The 20,545-nt window shown below is 34.9% G+C and overlaps 1 protein-coding gene across 2 annotated transcripts in view; it reads left to right on the forward strand.

Annotated features, from left to right (window-relative positions):
• The window catches only part of Slco4c1 (solute carrier organic anion transporter family member 4C1), a 47,131-nt gene extending 27,397 nt beyond the window's left edge, over positions 1-19,734 (forward strand). For both annotated transcript variants that reach the window (XM_034521800.2, XM_076914693.1), the window contains exons 6-13: positions 900-1,018; positions 2,479-2,623; positions 2,996-3,191; positions 7,974-8,127; positions 9,468-9,658; positions 13,474-13,538; positions 14,180-14,317; positions 16,930-19,734. In XM_034521800.2, coding sequence (XP_034377691.1) covers positions 900-1,018; positions 2,479-2,623; positions 2,996-3,191; positions 7,974-8,127; positions 9,468-9,658; positions 13,474-13,538; positions 14,180-14,317; positions 16,930-17,090 — 1,169 coding nt within the window. In that variant the 3' untranslated portion in view covers positions 17,091-19,734. The remainder of the gene's footprint in view (positions 1-899; positions 1,019-2,478; positions 2,624-2,995; positions 3,192-7,973; positions 8,128-9,467; positions 9,659-13,473; positions 13,539-14,179; positions 14,318-16,929) is intronic.
• Positions 19,735-20,545: the final 811 nt, after the last annotated feature.

Here is a 20,545-nt window from a genome sequence, read left to right on the forward strand (position 1 = left end):
TTCACTGACTAATGTTAATGTTTAGATGGATAGGAACTTGGTTTGTTGGTGGGTATGTTCTTTTCTTTTCTTTTTTTTTTTTTAATTTTCAGAAAAGATGTCAGCCCAGGCTGATTCTGGCCACAGATTCTTGCCCGTCCTCTTGGCACATCCTGCCAAGTGCTGAGATTATAGAACAGATCTGTCATACCTGGGCATCCTTCATGCATGATAATGAATACTAGCCGTTAGCATATCTTGATTACAGGCATAGATATTTACACAATTTTATTATTTTCATGAACTCCAAAAGACCACCAAGAAGCTGTTTCCAGTGTAATCATGTTAGTCTCTCTTTATTATAAACTCGAGTTTGGGCTTACTCACCACTGACCCATGGGATGGTTTGGTGAAACAGCCCTGAACTCTCATCAGGACAAGGTTTTTTAGAAAAAGGACTCAAGTGATGGGGGTCCATCCTGGCAAGCATCTAACTGAATGACTATTATAAGTTGGCAGGTGGGTGCTCTGAAGCAAGACTATACAATAACGAATGGTCTGAAAGTACATATGATACATATGAAACAATCCAAGTAATCCTTGATTAGCTGTTGTGAGGAAGTAGCTAGGGAGTAACTCTAGCCAAGGACAAGCTTTGGGGTCCTTCCTGGTACATGGGTGCAGCTCAAGTTCAGCTGCAGGCCAAGTTTTCAGGCCTTTTTTTTTTTTTTTTTTTTTTTTTAAGATGGAGGCTGGTCCCAAGATGGAGTAGGTTTTGGCCTCTCAATTAACAGAAAAAAAAAAAATACTGAATTCTGGTGGCATTTATGTACCCATAGAATGTATATCAATTAAAGAGTAAGCATATTTAAAACCTGATTAAATAGTAAAACAAGCACATTTACTCCCCCTCCCCCTAGGGACAGCAAAAATTCAAGCTGGCAAAACTTCCCAGACTCATCAAAATAATAGCACTTCCTTTCAACACACAGATGAAAATTTTGGAAAAAGTATTAGAGATTTTCCAACTGCTGTAAAGGTAAACTAGAAGTCTCTCTCTCTCTCTCTCTCTCTCTCTCTCTCTCTCTCTCTCTCTCCCTCTCCCTCTCTCTCTCTGTGTGTGTGTGTGTGTGTGTGTGTGTTTGTATGTGGGTAAGTTTTAACCAGTGTCTCATAGGAATGCAGTACTTACACTTGTATATATATTATATACACATATAAGTAAACAATATACACACTGGTATCATTTTATAACGTATCTTCTTATTTATTACTATTGAAGCTATTATATGTAACTTTTGTGATTTTGAGCTCCGGAATAGAATAATTGATTTAGTTCATTGACAGTGTAAATGTTAAGTGGCTCCTCGTGAACACGTAGTTTGTTTTTCCATGCTAATTCCATTATTCCATCCATTGATCAATTCTCACTAAATTTAGCTATCTTTAAACCTTCTTCCTTTTGGATCATCCATCCATAGTCTTAGTAGTTTCAGGTTATTTCCTCTGTTTATTGAAAGCTGAGAGGTTCTGTGTTAGTTTCATCTATCTTTAGCAGGCAGCTATGCTCACCATTATATGACCAATAGTCTCATCTATTCATGAGATCTGGAAATTTGGTGTGTTAAGCTTATACATTAATATTATTATGAAAGAATTGGCAATATAGATATCTATATAAGCTTACTTATCTTTGTATGAAAGGTTCTATGATGGTTTGTATATGCATGGCCCAGGGAGTGGCACTATTTGGAGGTGTGGCCTTGTTGGAGTAGGTGTGGCACTGTGGCATGGGCTTTAGGACCCTACTCCTAGTTGCCTGGAAGCCAGCATTCTGCTAGCAGCCTTCAGATGAAGATGCAGAACTCTCAACCCTGCCTGCATCATGCTTGCCTAGCTGCTGCCATGCTCCCACCTTGATGATAATGGACTTAACCTCTCTGAACCTGTAAGCCAACCCCAATTAAATGTTAAGACTTGCCTTGGTCATGGTGTCTGTTGACAGCAGTAAAACCCTAACTAAAACAGGTTCTTAATTACTTTAATTATGAAACAATACTCATTCATGATCAGTTTCAAGTTACCCACTTAGGGGATTCAGGAATTTATATTTTTAAATGGTCTGGTAAGAGGTGGATTTATAGCATAGACATCTACAATAATCCAAGAAAAATGGAGCCTTTCCAAATGGGCTTTTACTTCCTCTGCTGGGCTCTTGAGAGCAATAAAGGCATAATGACTCAGGTAGTAAATCATTTGTCAAATCTCTAGGTGCTTCACAGACAAATGTACTCGTGTGTGTGTGTGTGTGTGTGTGTGTGTGTGTGTGTGTGTGTGTGCATGCACATGCACTTCCTTGTGTGCGTGTGTACATGCATCATTAACCATAATTATATTTTTCTGCCTGAAGAAACACTGTAGTTTAAATGTTTGTATTTCAGTGCTACACTTTGTGCTGTAATCACAGGTATTCATTTGAACTGTATTTTTTTTTCTTAGAATTTGATGAGGAATACAGTCTTTATATGTTTAGTTTTGTCAACTACTTCTGAAGCATTAGTTACTACGGGATTTGCCACGTTTTTACCTAAATTTATAGAAAATCAATTCGGATTAACATCAAGCTTTGCAGCCACACTTGGAGGTAAAAGACTTTTTTAAAAAATACTTAGTACACTGATTCTCTGTAAGCATGTTGTTTTGATTAGGAGAGTACATTATTTTGGATAGCCCACACTTTGAAGTTTTTGGTAGAATTTTCTGATTCTCTGAAATCAGAGTTCTGTAACAATTTATGACAGACCAGACCAGACTAAGAATATATTAATTAACACTTAAGTTGGATTAACCTTCCACTGCCTGTATTGATGGCATTTTTTGTGTGCATGTATTTTTATGTCAGGTAAATGCTTTTATCTGTAGAAGCCATGGTGATGCTGGTTTTGATGTTTGCCAGCTGTCAGTATGAGTTACTGAGCATAACTGTATGTTTTTTCATTATCTTACTTCTCATTAGGGGCTGTTTTAATTCCTGGAGCTGCTCTTGGTCAAATCTTAGGTGGTGTTCTTGTTTCAAAATTCAAAATGAAGTGTAAAAATACAATGAAGTTTGCATTATGTACGTCTGGAGTAGCACTTGTGCTGAGTTTTGTATTTATTTATGCAAAATGTGAAAATGAGCCATTTGCTGGTGTGTCTGAATCATATAATGGGTAAATATATTTCATTGCTTTTTATATTCCTGTCAGAAATTATGTGTGCATTTGCAAGTATTTCCTTTCTCAATATACATGATTAGGAATTGCCTTTTTAAAACATATAGACATCCTTTGTTCGTTTCTTTCAGTGTAACACTGTGGGACTTTGTCTTGCTTTTTTGCTTGTTTTAATTTGAATATTTAGTGTCCTCTTGAAAGCTGTGGGTGTTCAGTAAGTAAGCAGATTAAGGGCGATGTGTTTGGCTGAGGGATTCAAAGAGAAATAGAACATTAGAGTTTCTCTTGTAAGGATTCATATATGGTAGAGTTTGAATGTATTCCCCAAAAGCCTGTCTGTTGGAAGCAATCCCCAGATCTATGTGCAAATGGTGCTTAGAGGAAAGGACTTTAGGAAATGATTAGAAGGTCCCAGATTTAGGATTAATGTTTTTCCAAAAAGGACTTCAGCTAGCTTGTCTTCTCAACCCATTCTTTGATGACCTCATCTATCATCAGAGACCAAGCAGGTCCTGCTTCCCTTTGCTTGGACCTCCCGTCCTCCAGTACTCTTCCCTGTCTTAAGCAAACCTTTTGTCTTTTTAATTGTTCACCTTGGACATTTTGTTATAGCTACAAAGAGAAGACTATGGCAACATCCTAGAGAGACATTAACATTCTATTTTCCTATTAACTTAAACATTTAAAAATAGTTATTCTTGATGATGAAATTCTCTTATTTCAGTTGAAACTATACCAAACTATACATTCAAGTAAAACTAAAACCTGCATCATACTGATTGTTCTTATTCACTTTGAAATTTATGTTTACTTTAGAAAAACAAATAACTTATTATTCTGTCCTGCAGATAAGTTTCTCCCTCTAACCAGTTTTCTTGGTCAGGTTTCTTTTGTTCTCAAGTCCTACACCAGCAGGGGTAGATCAGGCAGGTGAGCTGCCCCAGAAAACTTTCACTGTGTTTTCTGTCACTGTGTCTGGGTGTGGCTTTTGAAGGAGGTGTCACATAAGATTCCATAGTTTTGTGTAATATTGACATGACACTACATTGGTTTAGAAACGTTTGCCAATAACAATAATATTGATTTGTTGCTATGCTCACATGTCTGTCATTTGCGTTAATATGATGCCAAGTGCTCTAAATCAGTGTTTGGTTAAGCTCCATTACATTTAATCCAAACATCTTCATGCTTCCTCTTACAGAGACAGTAAACTCTTACTCTAAAACAGACATTGGAAAACAAAACACCAAATGAACGTAGGTTATGTAACTGGAGCTCTAGAAAGTTCTGTAGCAGTCACTAAAAGATGTCTTTTTAGTTTTATTTTACTGTAAGTAGGAAAGGCTTGTGACTTAAAAGCAATTGGAAGTTAAAGGCTTTAAGGAGCTGAGAAGGAGGAATAGGAGAGAACATATACCACTGTGTGAGAGAAGCAAATGAGGCAGTGTAGGTGGCGGGGGAGGGAGAAAGGACACACTACTGAGGGTATACATGATAACAGAAATGAAGGCCATTTTTTCAGCCAACAGTTTGAGGGGAATTTGAATTACACTTCTGGAAATAGGGAAAAAACTGGAAATGCTGAAAATATATTATACCTGCCAACCTAGGTATGGTTCACATGCTTGACAGGTTCACAAGCACATGTTTCATCCAGCACTTTGAAGGCAGAGGCAAGTGGATCTGAGAGAGTTTGCGGCCAACCTGGTCTACTTAGCAAGTCCCAGAACAGTCAGGATTACTTAAAGAGACCCTATCTTAGAAGGAAAAAAAAAAAAGAAGGAAGGAAGAAAGAAATTATATCATAAACACTTACAAGTTTTCTACTAATAATTTCTTTTTCATCACATGGCAAATTTTTATAAAATACAGAGAAATTGACTGATAATAGGCAATATGATTTTTCCATTATTCCTGCTGTGTTTTGCATAAGGCCATCTTACACTTTGAATATTTTCAATGTGTGCTTGGAAATTATGACAATTAAGTATTGGAAATTTTAAATTGAAGGAATGGTAAAAATTTTGGTCCTAGTATGAGTTGCGAGGACTGATTTTCTCTAGTCTCCTATCTGTTGACCACTATAAGCTTTTTGTGGACAGAGACTAGAATACTTTCATAATAAAATTGTGTTTGACAAAGGCACACGGCAACATTTTGTAGAAAACAGCTACACAAGGAGATACTCCATTCAGGAGGACAGATTGCTTACAATCTTTTGTACATATTAATTTATTTGTGTATATATGTGCAAGGAAATCAAAACAGCTTGTGGAAACTGATTCTCTCCTAATATATGGGCTCAGGTCATCCACCTTGGGGCCTGTGCCCTTTTTCAATTTTTCTATTATCATAAAATCTAGTTTTTGATTTCCATTTTCTTTTACCTCCTGCTGACTAGTTTTCTACCTTCTTCCTTGATCCGCCTCTTTCACAAATTTCTTTGCTTACTTCTTAAGTACCACTATTTTCTAGTTTGGTATATTATATTCAAATACTTTGATGTGTCCACTGGTTTACATATTTTACCTCCCAAGAAAGTATTGATGTATGGTTGCAAGAATAATGCTTTCTCTCTTTTCTCTGGCTCTGGTTTCCTCTTTAAGTTATGTTTCTACCACTCTGTTTGTAATAACATATCTGAAATTCACTATGCAATCATGAAGTAAGTAAGCTACTTCCCAAGACCTCCACTTACCTCCCACTATCAGCTGTATCCAACCTCAATACACAGCCAAAAATACAATCCAAAATAAAATTGTAAACATACTCAAAAGAGTATGAGATTATATGTATGTTATAGCTAGATTTTGCGATGTGTGTCATAGTATCAGATAGTGAGGTATGTTTATACTCTATGTGGCAGATTTTGTCATTATCATGATTTTTATTAAATCTGGATGAAAATGGATAAGATTTCTAACCATTGATCAGTTGTCCATTAATGTGAGACTCTTAATATGTATAAAGCCATAGTAGTTACCTCTTCCTCAGAATTGGGTTCTCCTCTGCTAAACTGTAGGAGTGGCTTTGAGTTACTTAAAATGATGCTTCACCATCTAGGAATAAATAAATATTACTGATTCTATGTTCAAAGGTTTTCCCCAATCTTTCTTATAATCACGTTGTATTTCAGTTTCTCTTTATATTCTGATCACTTGTTTGGGATGTTATGACTTATCTCCTTCCCTCAAGCTCATACAACTTTAGAGAAGAAGCGCTTGCTGAGCAAGTGTGAGAATCCATGGGTATGTTGGATGAGCATGGTGGTCCAAATCTAAGTCCATAATTTGGAAGATAGAGACTGTGGATCACCAGAGCAACCTGGCTACCTAGACCAGCCTGTATCAGAGATCTCTGGGGTTAGTGAGAGATCTAGTCTCAATTAGAAAAGTAATCAAGAAAGGTACTCAGTGCTAGCCTTTGTCACATGTACACATGTGCAGATACAGAGATGCAAACATGTATACACGCATTCATATATACCATGTGCATAAGAAAACATTTTGATTAGCTTTTGACAATATCATTGTTGCATGTAACATATATTTGTATAACAAATGGTCATTGATTTTTAGAGGCCCCCCGAGGCAACTGTTAATCTTGTCTCTAACTTCTTACAAGAACATACCTTTTCATTTTCTGTTTCAAATACCACTTCCATTTCTTGTGTTCCCTAGTTCCTAATTATCCACTGTCTGGCTACATTTTGTTCATCTTTAAGGCTCACTTAGGAAGTAGCTTCCAGGTTTTTTCTTCAAACTTTCCCTCATGTTAATTGTCCTGCCTTGGAGTTTGTAAAATGCATCTGTAGCTATCTGTAAAACATAATCTCAGATTAGGATACAATAAATCTACCTCTATCCCTGGATTCTAGCCTATTCAGCTTCATGCTCACTTTAGTCAACACAAGGCACACTTATCACCTGCTTCAGACACATTGTTGAATGGCACTGGGAATGGTGAGGCCCTAGGAATCATCTTGGATTGAAATAAGTCTTTATATTGGAACCTCTGTGACCATTTATATTAGGACTTTTGTGCCCTGATATTAGGACTTCTTACAGACAGGAAGAGAGGACATAATTAAAATATTACCACGTCTGAAATTAGGAAATTTACTTTTTGCAAAGAAAGAGATTTTCTAATGATATTAATGGATTAACAACATGATTTTATTCACCTTTTTATTTAAAACGCTGTCTACTTTTTGAATATATTTGCAGATTTCTAAATGTAAGTATATTTTCATTGCCATAATTAAAGTAAAAGCTACTTACAACATTAGTAGTAGTAGGGGATACTGCGAACCATCTGATGGATAATCAGTAGAACCAAGAGCTGTTTGTTGCCAGGAAACCCTAATATTTACTGAGGCATTCACTCCATTTTTCTTTTGTGAAAGCTATTAATACCTTTTAGTTGACAACTTTACTCTTAAAGGCTTACTTTAATTGAGTGTGCTTCCCCAGTGCCCCACCCATTCATTCATTCAACAATGTGTCTGACATGGGTGATATTTAGGCCTTGTTTTGAGTAATGGAGCATGACAATGGATAAGACAGCACCTTTCCTCATGGACTTCAGTCTATGGCTAGAGGTAGGTTAGCTGTACACTAAATTTCATGGGAAAGCAGACATTGTGTTTTATCCATTTAGTACTTACATGTTGAGTGGCTAACTAAATGTTACAACGGGCAAAATACTACTGCTTCTGAATTGTTCCTTAGGTGTTATGTCGCAGAAAATCTCACCTCATCTATCTTGTCTTATTTACAGAACAGGAGAAATGGGGAATTTGACTGCACCTTGTAATGCCAATTGCAACTGTTTGAGGTCCTACTATTACCCACTCTGTGGAAGTGATGGAATCCAATATTTTTCTCCCTGCTTTGCAGGTTGTTTAAATTCAGTTTCAAACAGGAAACCAAAGGTAACTAGGTTTCCTCTTTACCCCGATGAAGTAATGTGAATTGTGTATTGTGATTGTTGTCTTGACTCTCCTAGTGAGCTACTCTGTCTTTTCCCTCTGCTTGCCCTCCTTTTCCAGTTACACAGACTTGGTCTCTTCAGACCCGTTCTCTCATGTCTCGGGCAATTCTTGCTGGCAATTATATTACCATTTTATATTGTTTTGTTTTTGCTCAATTATAATTGAGCTGAGTTTGAATCCCAGTGCCCACATGGTGGAGGTACAGACTCTCACTCATTGTCGCCTTCCCTCTGAATGTGTTCTGTGACTCATCAAACTCTCTCGCCCACAGTAAAATAATAAGTGTCATAAAATTTTAAAGTGTTTAAGAGTGACTTAATTTTTAAATGTACACCTTATTATTCCTATGTAATAAAAACATTTTAGAGCATAGTTTGCATATTTTTTTCTTCCCAAATCAACACCACTGGTATTACAATTGTTACAGAGAAAGAATCTACCCTTCAAACCCTGAAAAATACTGCTTTCTTTTATTTCCCATCTCACTACGATTTTTGTTGATGTTTTAAATGTGTAAAAAGTTTACATTAAAGATAAACATTGAGATATACAATACCTTTAGGACTTAATAAAGTTTCTAAATATCTGATCGTCTTTCTATTCAGATAAAATGTAATTTTTCATTGTGTTACCTTTCACAATGCTATGATACTCTAGGCACACATCTGTGCCTATATGTCTATATATAAGCATATGAGAAATAACCAATATGCTAATTAATATGCTTTTTTGTTATCAGACACATGCTATAAAAAGGATAACTTGCTTTCTGTAAGGTAGATCTAACGTTCAGAAAATTGTCTTTAAAATGTTGTGATTAAAAGCAGCAATTTGTGAAAGTTGTTATGCATAGAAGGTAATTTTACCATGGCACTTATCAAAATTATAGTGTTTTCAAACTAGCTCACATAATGAGATTGCCAGCATGGATGCCTCTGTTTCCCCTGTAATGGAAAAGAAGAGTTAGAAGGAAGACATTATCTGGGCAATTATGGTCGACTGAAAGCGATGTATGCAAAACATGAGGAAGTGTGTCACTTTTCTATCCTTGTCAAGTTGTCTTATGTCATGAGCCATTAATTGGCTACAAGTTGGAGTAATAGCCACGAAGTCAAATACAGGTATTTCATATATGTGGCTTGTTAGAATTTGCTTCATTCCTTATGAGGGTTAATGACTCTCAGCACTGTCAGCTGTCTATAGTCTAGGACATGACAAGGTGATACAAAAATAATTTCAAAGTGTACAACAACTTTGACATTTTTGTGCTTAAATTTCAGGTATATTATAATTGTTCCTGTATTGAAAGGAAAGTAGAAATCACTTCTACTGCAGAAACTACTGATTTTGAAGCTAACGCTGGAAAATGTAAAACTCGGTGCACAAACTTGCCCGTATTTCTTGGCATTTTCTTCATTACAGTTATCTTTACCTTTATGGCAGGTACTCCTATAACTGTGTCTATATTAAGGTAAGCATGGCACTCAAGAACTTGCATTTCCTAGAAAAGCATATTGTGAACTTACAGGTTCAAGTAGGCTTTTATTGATTCGAGCAATACGTGCCTGGTGCATCTTGAACTCTCAGACTCCATAGAAGCCCAGGTGCCTGAGGTTTAAAGAAGCTAACATAGAAAACGTCTTACTGTTGCCCATGTGGCAAGTGTTTGGCATTTGTCCCTTTGTGGGTTTCACACATGACCAATGTGCACTGGAAATTTGATAAGTTGTCAACTCCCTACAAAAGACCAAGAAGCTAGCTGTCATCTCTGCATTAGCTGGTGGTTTTTGCTCATTGTTGTTTTTTTCCTCTTTAAGGCTGCTCTTCAAGAGTCTCTACCTTCCATCTGAAAGTATTCTGCCTGTTTTCCAACAAACACTAGGCTTCTTCTTTCTTAGTACATTGACTTTTAACATTAACCCACTATTGTTCATATTTTTAATAAGTGGACAGTATATAGTTTGTAAATGATATTAAATGTTAGCATTGCTCTACCTGGGAATTTGAGGTATTTGGCAAAAAGAAACACAAATTATATAACTAACTTTTTAACTGCTTAGTTGTTTGTACTTATAGTTTTGTTGTTGTTGTTTTGTAGTTTTAGTAACATTTCAGTATCAAGCACTGGCTGGCCTTGAATCTGCAGTCACTCTTGTTCTGTCTTAGTTCCTAACTGCTGGGATTACAGGCTTGTGCCCTTCTGCCTGGCTTACATACTTGCTTAGAAAGAGGAGTCACCTTTTTTTGTATCTCGCATGACTTTTCTGTGTGGTGATGTCAGACATTATTGTCGTCGAGCAGTCAGTAAAGAAATATTTATTACTATTATTGAATCCAGATTCTGTATTTTGTCTCCTCACTTTATATCCTTATCCCATCTGTATTATTTCAGTCTCAATGTTAGAAGTAATAGTATTTGAAGCTTATGTAATAGTGGTACAAAAGAAGTTTTTTGGTTTTTGTTTTTTGGTTTTTTTGTTGTTGTTGTTTTAGCAGGAGTATAGTGTTACATACCTGTACTCCCTAACTAAAATGGCAGGGCAGTAAGGCTTTCAGTACAAATGCTAGCTTAATTTAATTGCCTTCCAGACGCATTGCAATGACTAGTCAATTAAAGCTGTATGTGTTACTATTCAATACATTGAAATACACATACGACATAAAATTATTACCACAAACTAATCCATCATCTCTCAGGTCACCTCTAATGTGTGTGTACACATGTGGTAAGAATGAGTAACATCCACTCTTTGCAAATTTCAAATATATAATACAAGTTTTGGGGGGAGAAGGGAATCAGGAGTTAATGCAGAGTCTCATATAGGCCCAGGTGATCTTGAACTTGCTACATAGTTGAGATAGATGGTTCTGCCTTTCTTTATGTACATGCAGTCACCACACTATGCATTCCATCTCCAGAATTTAACCTGGATAATTAAAACTTTGCCACTTTTGCAAGAATTGAACCATTCACTTGACTTTGGCCTCCTGCAATCATGACTTTCCCCTCTACACCTCAAAAATATTTTAAATTTTTATGTGTTGGTGTGCATTTAGATGGGTACACATATACCATGGTATGTGTGTAAAAGTCATATGACATCTTTCAGGAGTCGTTTTTCTCCTTCACTCCTGTTATTCTGGCAATTGAACTTGGGTCACTAATCTTGGCAGCAGGCAACTTTACCCACTGAGCTTTCTTTACCAGCCTTCCCTTTATCCTTTACTTCCTAATAAATCTGATACTTCAGGATCCATGTATGAGTTGGAACATGCAATCATACAGCATTTTGATTTAGTCTGTTTTATCTCAGCACAAAATACTGTAAGGTCATTCACTCTCTACAAATGGTGTGACTTCTCTTTCCTAGTGTGGTATGATACCATATGCCACATTTTCTTTGTCCATTCATTTGATGATTGACTTGTTCGATAGCTTAACTATTGTTAATAAGATTGCAGTGAACAAGAAGGGCAGCAATCTTTGACATTGTTCTGAGTCACATTTTACTTATGATTTTAACTTCTCTGAGAAACTGCTGTCTGTCTGTTGGTCTGTCTGCATCATCTGACTTTTCTTTTGGTAGTTTACACTGGCTTCCTTTTCTCTGTTTCCTCAAGAACATTTTGTTTCATTTTATCATAAGAAATGAACTAAAAGGAGCAAGATTGCTTCTCCTATGATCTTGACTGGCATTTGTTTACAACTACTGACTTTGATATGGTTTTCCACACCGCTTTCGGTCATTGCTGTGTCTTCTTTAGAGAATGGTCTATTGAGATCTTTTCTCTATTTTTGGAAGTCTTTTCTCATTATTGTGCTGCTTGAGTTTATGATTTCTTTTGAATGAAGTGTTTCCTAGAAGCCTCATTTACCAGTGCTTTCCTATACTCTGTACTCTTAACTTTGCTTCCTTTGCTGTGAAGAAGCATTGTGGGACGGGCCTACTTGCTTCTAGTTGCTTTGTTAGCTTACATGTCTGGTATGATAGCCAGAAATGTCATTGCTAAAATGAATCAAGAATTTTATGTTTTTTTTTTTAACAAGGACAGTACACAGGGTTAGTACTTGTGTTTAGTCTTTAATCAATTTGAATGTGATTTGTATAGTTTGAGATAATGGTCCAATTTCGTTATTTTGCAGGTAAATATAGAGTATACAATTTTCTGAACATAATTTATAAAATACGGTATTCTTCCCCCTATGTGTTCTTGACATCCTTGTGAAACATTAGTTGACTATACATATATGTGTGTTCTGTTCTGTTCATCTCTGTATACATTTTTATGCCAGACTCAGACTGTTTTTATTATTATAGCTTTGTTATTGTAGTTTGAAATCTGGTAATATTATGCCTCTAACACTGTTCTTATTAAAAAAATGAGTATAGCTATTCTGGGTCTTTTCCATATGACTGTTATGTTTTCTATTTTTATGATGTTTTGTTAGCATTTTGATGGAGATTTTATTCTAATTGCCTTGGATAGTATGGGCATGTTGACAACATTATTTTGATTCATGAACATTAAGATGTCTGTCTGTATGTGTGTCATCTTCCAACATCAGTTTCACATTAATTTAATATCCACAAGTTTTATCTCATTTGTTTCATCCAAGATATTTAATTACTTTTCGATGTCATTGTACGTGAGACTTTTTTCTTAGTTTCATGAGTAGAAATGTAACTGATTGATAATGTTGATCTTATATCTTCAAATTTATTAACTTCATTTATTCATGAGAATAGTTCTGTTTGTGGAGGCTTTTTTGCAGATGGAGTAACCATCTAAAAACAGAGACTGTTTCTTTATTTCCAATTTGTATGTCTTTTCTTTGTTTTTGATACTTAAGTTCTCTAGACAGAATTTTGAACACTGAGAATAGGCATCCTTTTCTATTCCCAATCTCGGAGCATCGACAGGTTACACGTGTTTTTGCCGTCATTTGTGACTTTTATTTTGCTGAGGTTCATTCCTCCTACTCCTAATTTATTTAGGGGTTTTATAAAAAAATCAATATTGTAATTGGATGCTTTTTCCCCCTTTTACTTTGTTGAAATTCACAGAAGCTAGTGATTTTTTTTGCTGTTATATGTAATGCTTTACCTCTGATAATATTTATCTTTTGTAATCCCAGGATAACTTACTTATAAGATTTTAAAAATATTTTAATTTGCACAATATCTACTTTAGTAGAAATGCTAAACTGATGTCAATATGAAAGTGTGCCTATAATTAAAATATACCCTGATACCTTTTTCTCATTTCTTTTGAATATGTTTGCAGGTGTGTCAATCAGAGACAACGGTCTTTAGCATTGGGAGTGCAGTTCATGCTTCTTCGTTTGTTAGGTATGTTATTTAAAAACATTAGTATGTGCTGTTTTAGTTAATTAGTATTACATATATGTTACATTAGTCATATATATGTTACATATATATATATATATATATATATATATATATATATTAAGTTATGTATATGTTGCATACCAAGTAAATGATGAAGGATAAAGAGGCATAGTTTTCATTGGTAAAAGTTTTCACCATGAATAAGAATACAGTGACTTACATCTCATGTGTCTGATTTGTTATCTGTTGTTTCCAATCACACTGCAGAAATAACATTAAAGGGAATACCTGATTTATTTGAAATATAAACTATTTTTGTTCAAGAGTTGAGGTCTCTCTACTACATGGGTTCTGGGGATCCAATTCAGATTACCAGACCTGAAAGCATGTGCACTTACCTGCTGAGCCATCTTACTGACCTTAGTACTAAAATACTTTTAAAAATTGATTAGAAATATATAATTACATATAATTATTTAAAACATTTTGACTAGATTTTTTTATATCCCTTTGACTTAGATATGAATTGGCTAATGTATATGGATAGAGTAAAGTCTATTTGCATTATATAAATGTATGTATATTTATTTGTATTGAAATCTATATTATAAGCTATATCCTTACTACTTTCATTCCTCTAGGCACGATACCTGGGCCAATTATATTTGGAGTCACAATAGACAGCACATGTGTTCTGTGGGATGTCAACGAATGTGGAATAAAAGGAGCATGTTGGATTTATGACAACATCAGGATGGCACATATGCTAGTAGCTATAAGTAAGTGGATGTCTCATTAGTGACTTACATATGGTCTAGTATTGGTGCAGTGTTCAGGTTGCCATCCTGTGGGGCCATCGTGCAGGTCTGAAGCAAAATGAAGCCACTCAGCATGATGTCAGAGGCTCGAGTGGCTTCCACAGATGTCAATCTCCTTAGGTATAGGAAGAGGAAGATTTTCATTTTCATATACCATGCCATGTGGTTTTTAATATTGCTTTTAGAAGAATTTCTCTCAAACTTTCAGAAAGTATATGAAAAAGATAAAAGATAATTAGGAAAACTGCACTAATGGTCATCTAAGTGATTTTGCCATGATATAATTAATTTTGTTGATGATAGGCTATACATTCTTGGTTAAGGGATAAATTAAAGATAAGGTTAAGGAAGAATAGTATATATTTAAGTATGTAACAATTTGACAGTTAAACATTTCATATCAGTGTATGACATTACAATGTTTAAATATAAAGAACCCTTAGTGGGACATCATAATACATAGCTGTTATCCTAGAACATGGGAAGCTGAGACCAGATAGGTATGAGCATGAGTCCAACCTAGGCTGTATAGTGAACTTAAGGCCAGCTTGGGATATGAGTGAGTCTTTCTCTTTCCCTCCCTCTCCCCCACCTGTCTCTCTCTCTCTGTCTCTCTCTGTCTCTCTCTCTCACACTCACATATGTGTGTGTATATATACATATATATGCCATACACATATAATTATATATATATCATATATGTAAGCATAGAGAGAAATGTAAAATGTATAAATGTCATTTGATTTTTATTGCTATCATTTTAATGCATTTTAAGGTACATTTTTACTCTGCATATAAGCCAGTATACTGTCTGAATTTGTAATTATAGAAACACACCATCTACTGAATAAATAAATAATGTAATCTCACACTGAGAGCAAATATTAACTAGTCTAGATAAAATTAATCATAATTTTTACCTATTAACTTAAAATTAATTTTATTTAACTTGATCATAATGTTTCCTTCAAGAGGGGTGAAGACTATAATTAACTGTGGATATAAGGACAAATATTTAGATTGTTGTTAGGCCTCAAACTTACACAAAGAACGACAGGCAACTAAGGAGTGTTAAGAGCTGGATACTTTTTCCCAGGGAACAGCCAGTTATCCAATATCAAATGGTCAGTTGTGAAAAACATGCTTCCAAAACATACAGACCAGGCAGGTTGTGTTTAGGAATATACATATATGTACATACATACATACATACACACACATATAAACATATACATATATATGTATATATATATATGTGTGTGTGTGTGTGTGTGTGTGTGTGTGTGTAATAACAATTAAACATTAAGAAGCCATGAATTTGAAAGAGAACAAAAAAGGGATATGTGGGAGGACTTGGAATAAAGGAAAGAGAGAAATATTGTAATTGTATTATAATCTAAAATGCGTTTAAAAAGATGCATAATTTTAAAACACAAATCTTTCAAACACAAATCAACAAGCACTGAGACAGTTGTCCAGGTCAGAGATCTTGAGACAAATTAAGTAAGGCTTAGCTAGATCCAGGAAAATTCCTGCTATTCAGATGCTTTATAATAAAGTTGCGTGATAAACAAACAGGAAGTTAGCCATTGAATGATGACACTGTAAGACTAGTAAAGTGGAATACCATGGGAGAAAGCAATTGATCTTTATGTAGTTGGGTTTAAAAGAATTATTTAAAGTAAAATTAAACTTATATGGTAAATCTGAATAGATCATGTTTTTAGCAGATATGGCAGGATACATTAAGGTAAGTATGAAATATGATTAATTCATATCCAGTTCTTTGCCTAAGAGCTCTGTAACCTATTTATTTTTAACATTTTTTTTTTATTTCTGACACAAAATTTCTGTATTTTATGCAATTTTAAAAGTGGTGACCTATTTTATTTCATTATTGGATTTTGATTGATTTTTCCTTCCCATAAACATGGTACGTATTTACAAGTTTAAATGTGTAAACATGTGATAGAAAGCCTGAGCACAGTGTTGCACATTATAGTTGCAGCTCCCATAAAGCTGAGATCACTACATCTGGGCCACATAGCAAAATAGCATCTCAAAAAGAAAAACAAAAATGGGCAAAGAAATATCAGCTAAGAATTACTGACATAACACACAGCACTAATTTTGTAGTTATCCCCAAGAATAGAATAATTGTTATTGTATGTTTTTGTTTTTATTTTTTAGAAACAAAATAATTGCATACACATTAAATCATATACAATATTTCATTTATTATTATTATTATTATTATTATTATTATTATTATTATTATTATTGTTTTGAGCTGTCCAATTCATTATACAATGCCCTGATTGGCCTCATGTGATGTTCCTACTTCTGCCATATGAATGCTGTGATTTACATGTGTGTGCAATTGTTCGTACTCAGCCTCTCTTGTGAGAGAATTTAAAATTTAAAACTGTATAATTACTATTCATTATAATCATTACTTTAAAATAGGAAGTTTTTTATTTGTGAAGAATTACTTACTAGGAACTATTATTAATTGATTAGTAAAGGTCCAAAGCATGACTTTTTGGTTTTATTTTGTTCCATTATGCATTTAGGTGTTACTTGTAAAGTTATCACCATATTCTTCAATGGACTTGCGGTTGTTCTCTATAAACCCCCGCCCTCAGAAACAGAGGTATCATTTCAAAGTCAGAATGTCGTTGTGTCTACTATTTCAGTGGGAGAGGATATCAATAAAGGAGAAAATGAAGGATGAAAAAGAAGAGCAGATTGTTTTGGAGAACTGGCTCTTGCCTGTAAGAAGACACTGTGACAAGGCAACATTGTCTAGTCTGTGTAGATCATGCTTAAAACCCATGTTCCAGAACTGGGGTGGTCATTGTCTATGTACAAATTCCTATTTTTGTTAAAACAAAAAACAAAAACAAACAAACTCAAAACATAACAGGATCACGTCTTTAAAGTTCACCAAAAGCCTCTTATTGATTTCCATTGTCTACCTACGAATCACCAATGAGTACCAAGAATACTGGCCTACAACACATAATTAAAAGCTTATGCTTTTAAACACAGGTATGCTCACACACAAATTGAAACATCAGTTTTTATTTCTTTTGTTTTTTGTAAGACAGGGCCTCACATACCCTAAACAGCCCAGAAACTCAGGTGGCTAAAGATGACCTGTGACACCTGATTCTCCTGGGGTTACATCTCATGTACTGAAGTTACAAGTCTGTGTTACCACCATTGGCTCACACTGTCATGTTTTAATTCTTTCTATGACTAGTTCCACGTTAATTTTCATTGTTGATTGTTTGAGCTCCTTTGAGACATTTACAGCACAATAATTTTGGCTAAGAAATTTATGTGTTAGTTTTGGGGACTAGTTGTTTAAAACTCGTGGAATTAAAGATAAGTTTACAGTGTAGGTTTTATATTATATCTCCTTTCTAACATATATTTTTACAGGAAATTACTGAGCTGACAGAATGTAGAGTAATTATCTTTTGTGTGTCCCACTACCCCACAGTCTCAGAAATAGTAGAATTCTAAAATTCAGAATAAGAATTCTAGGAGGCAATTTGTTAATGTTGACTTTTAACACTAAAACTTATGACTGATAGTATTGTTCAATTACATATTTTCAGAGAAAAGAACCAGCTTCAATAATGAAAAGTGCCAAGTAGACATGACAAGATGTCATTATGCACTATTGACAAATGTTTATGTATCAAATACTTTAAATTTTAGACTAATTTCTTAATCCATTAATTATAGTAATATAACTAGAGTTTTATTTAATAGGCATTTATTTAGTAAAAGTTTTAAATTAAATTATGCAGTTACTGGAAGCTTAAGTATTTCATACACCTAAATTCCACCTGTGCAGGTTCCTGACAAATTTAATTAAAATACTGAAGGTGTTGGGTCATTGAGCATTAACAAAAAATAATTTACTATTGCAAATACTATTTCTACTTAATAAAAGTATTACAAGGCTAAAGATATAGCTGAGTGTAAATTCTAAATGTGATACTCGGCCCTACAAAGATCTACTCAAAAGTAAAGTGATTATATTTGTGTTGTTTTTACAAATCAAATCTTTTACTTTCGTTTCCCCAGCCAGCCAGCCCACAACTGTCCTAGCAATGTTAACTCTTCATAAGGTTCAGGAATCAGGTTCGCCATCAGGACAAGGTAAACCCAGAAAAAAGACCTGGAAGAAAATTAGAATTAGACAGTAGAATTCACAAAATTTGCAATGCTGTGTTCGGTGGTAATCCATGTGTGGTCTATGACTTCAGAACCTGAGAGTTCTTGTAAGCTGAAATTCAAGAAGGAGGGATGATCTAGGAGTTAGCCTAGCAAGCCCCTTCAATATTCAGTAAGAGGGGACAGTCTCAGGAAACAGCGCTAGACATACTTATCTCAGGAATTTTCATACCAAAAATCAATTTGAAAAAATATACAGCTAAAATTCAGGTATTTGGGAGGCTGATACTTCCATTATGCAAAGGGACAGTTCAAGCAATACAGGGAAAAATCCACATGAGATACCTCAGGAGAGAATATTACTCCCTACCTTCTAGGCACATTTTTAAATACTGCCTCCATTGTGACCAAGGGGAATAGAGTCAGACTTTCTACCATCCCGTGTGTGGAAGCATGGTGTCCTGCGGAAGAAGATATGCTAATGTAAATCCCGAGAATCTTAGTGACAGAAATGTGAATGAGAACAAGAAAGAAAACAAACCATCCACACAGACAGAAGGGTATGTGGCCCCTTAGGGAGAAGATCCAAAGAATCGCAAACATATTGTCTGATGAATAGGTCAGTACAGAATTGGTATGCACAATGATTAGTGCTCAACAAATGGACATTGTCTCCAATATACTCAGTTTTGACATATCCCTTTCACATTTTTTAGTAAACTTACAAATGAAAATGGCTAAAGGGAACCAATAATTTTGGCACTTGCCTGTACATATTTAGAATGGATACCTCCATTTAGAATAAAGTGAACACACTACTTCATTATTTCCTGTAATCTTTATTGTTTCCATTTGTAAATTTATGCAGATTAAATGGGTTGGTATGCTGCTTTTAGAATATATTTTCATAATATATATTTGTCACAGCTTATAATTATTTTAAAATAACTTGCAGGTATAGCTGCTGTAATTTGTACATAATCGAATATATCTTAAAATTTGTTATATTTTGATTTTCTTAACTGCAGAAAATAAAAATATAAAACTCTTAACCATGGAAAAATTGTATTTGACTTTGCTATGTAAATTGCAAGAAACATAAGTAAAATGTAGACCTATTTTTTGTTGCAAACAACTCTGTAAATAATTGAGACATTTATTTTTATTAAATCAGAATATTTATATTACACCATTTTATTGTGTATGATTTTATGTATATGAGTGTTTTGTCTGTTTGTATGTCTGTGCACCACATGCATGCAGTACCTGTAGAGGACAGAAGATGCTGAATCCCTCTGGAACTAGAGTTGAAGATGGTTGTGAGCTGACATGTGGATGGGTTTCTAGGCATTGAATACTGGTCCTCTAGAACAGCAGTGAGTGTTCTTAACCACTGAAGCATTTCTCTAGCCTCACATGGTATATTGGCCCACTGTGAGATTATAGTCTAGCACAGCGGACATGACAGGCACCAAGCAAACGACACTGCTGGTCACAGGACATCCATAGCAGGAAGCAGAAAGAAATGAATACTTATGCTTCAGTGCGTTTTCTCCTTTTTATTCAGTCTAGGACCACAGCCTATGAAATGGTCCTGCCCACATTTATGGTACAGCCTCTCACATCAATTAACCTAATCTGGATTAATCCTCCAAGACATGACCAGATATTTGGTCTCATGGTGATTCTAAATCCCATCAAGTTGACAATTAAGGATGACTATCATCCCTGATATCTTAGAAAAATGACTTAAAAGGAAAGTCATTTGGCTTATAGTTTTAAAGGTTTAGTCCATGGTCATTTGGCTGTGTTGTTGCTGAGCCTCTAGTGAGCCAAAACATAATGTCCAGAAAGCAGAGAGAGGAGCAGATGGTGTTCCAGTATGCCTGTTGAGGAGATGCCCATAGTGACTGACTTTCTCTAGTTTCTTAGTCCCAACCACCTCCCAGTAATGATGCCATCTGGCAACCAACCTTTTAAAGACATTCTGAATCCAAA

This window comes from Arvicanthis niloticus, chromosome 17 (genome assembly GCF_011762505.2).
Source record: "Arvicanthis niloticus isolate mArvNil1 chromosome 17, mArvNil1.pat.X, whole genome shotgun sequence".
Lineage (NCBI taxonomy): Eukaryota > Metazoa > Chordata > Mammalia > Rodentia > Muridae > Arvicanthis > Arvicanthis niloticus.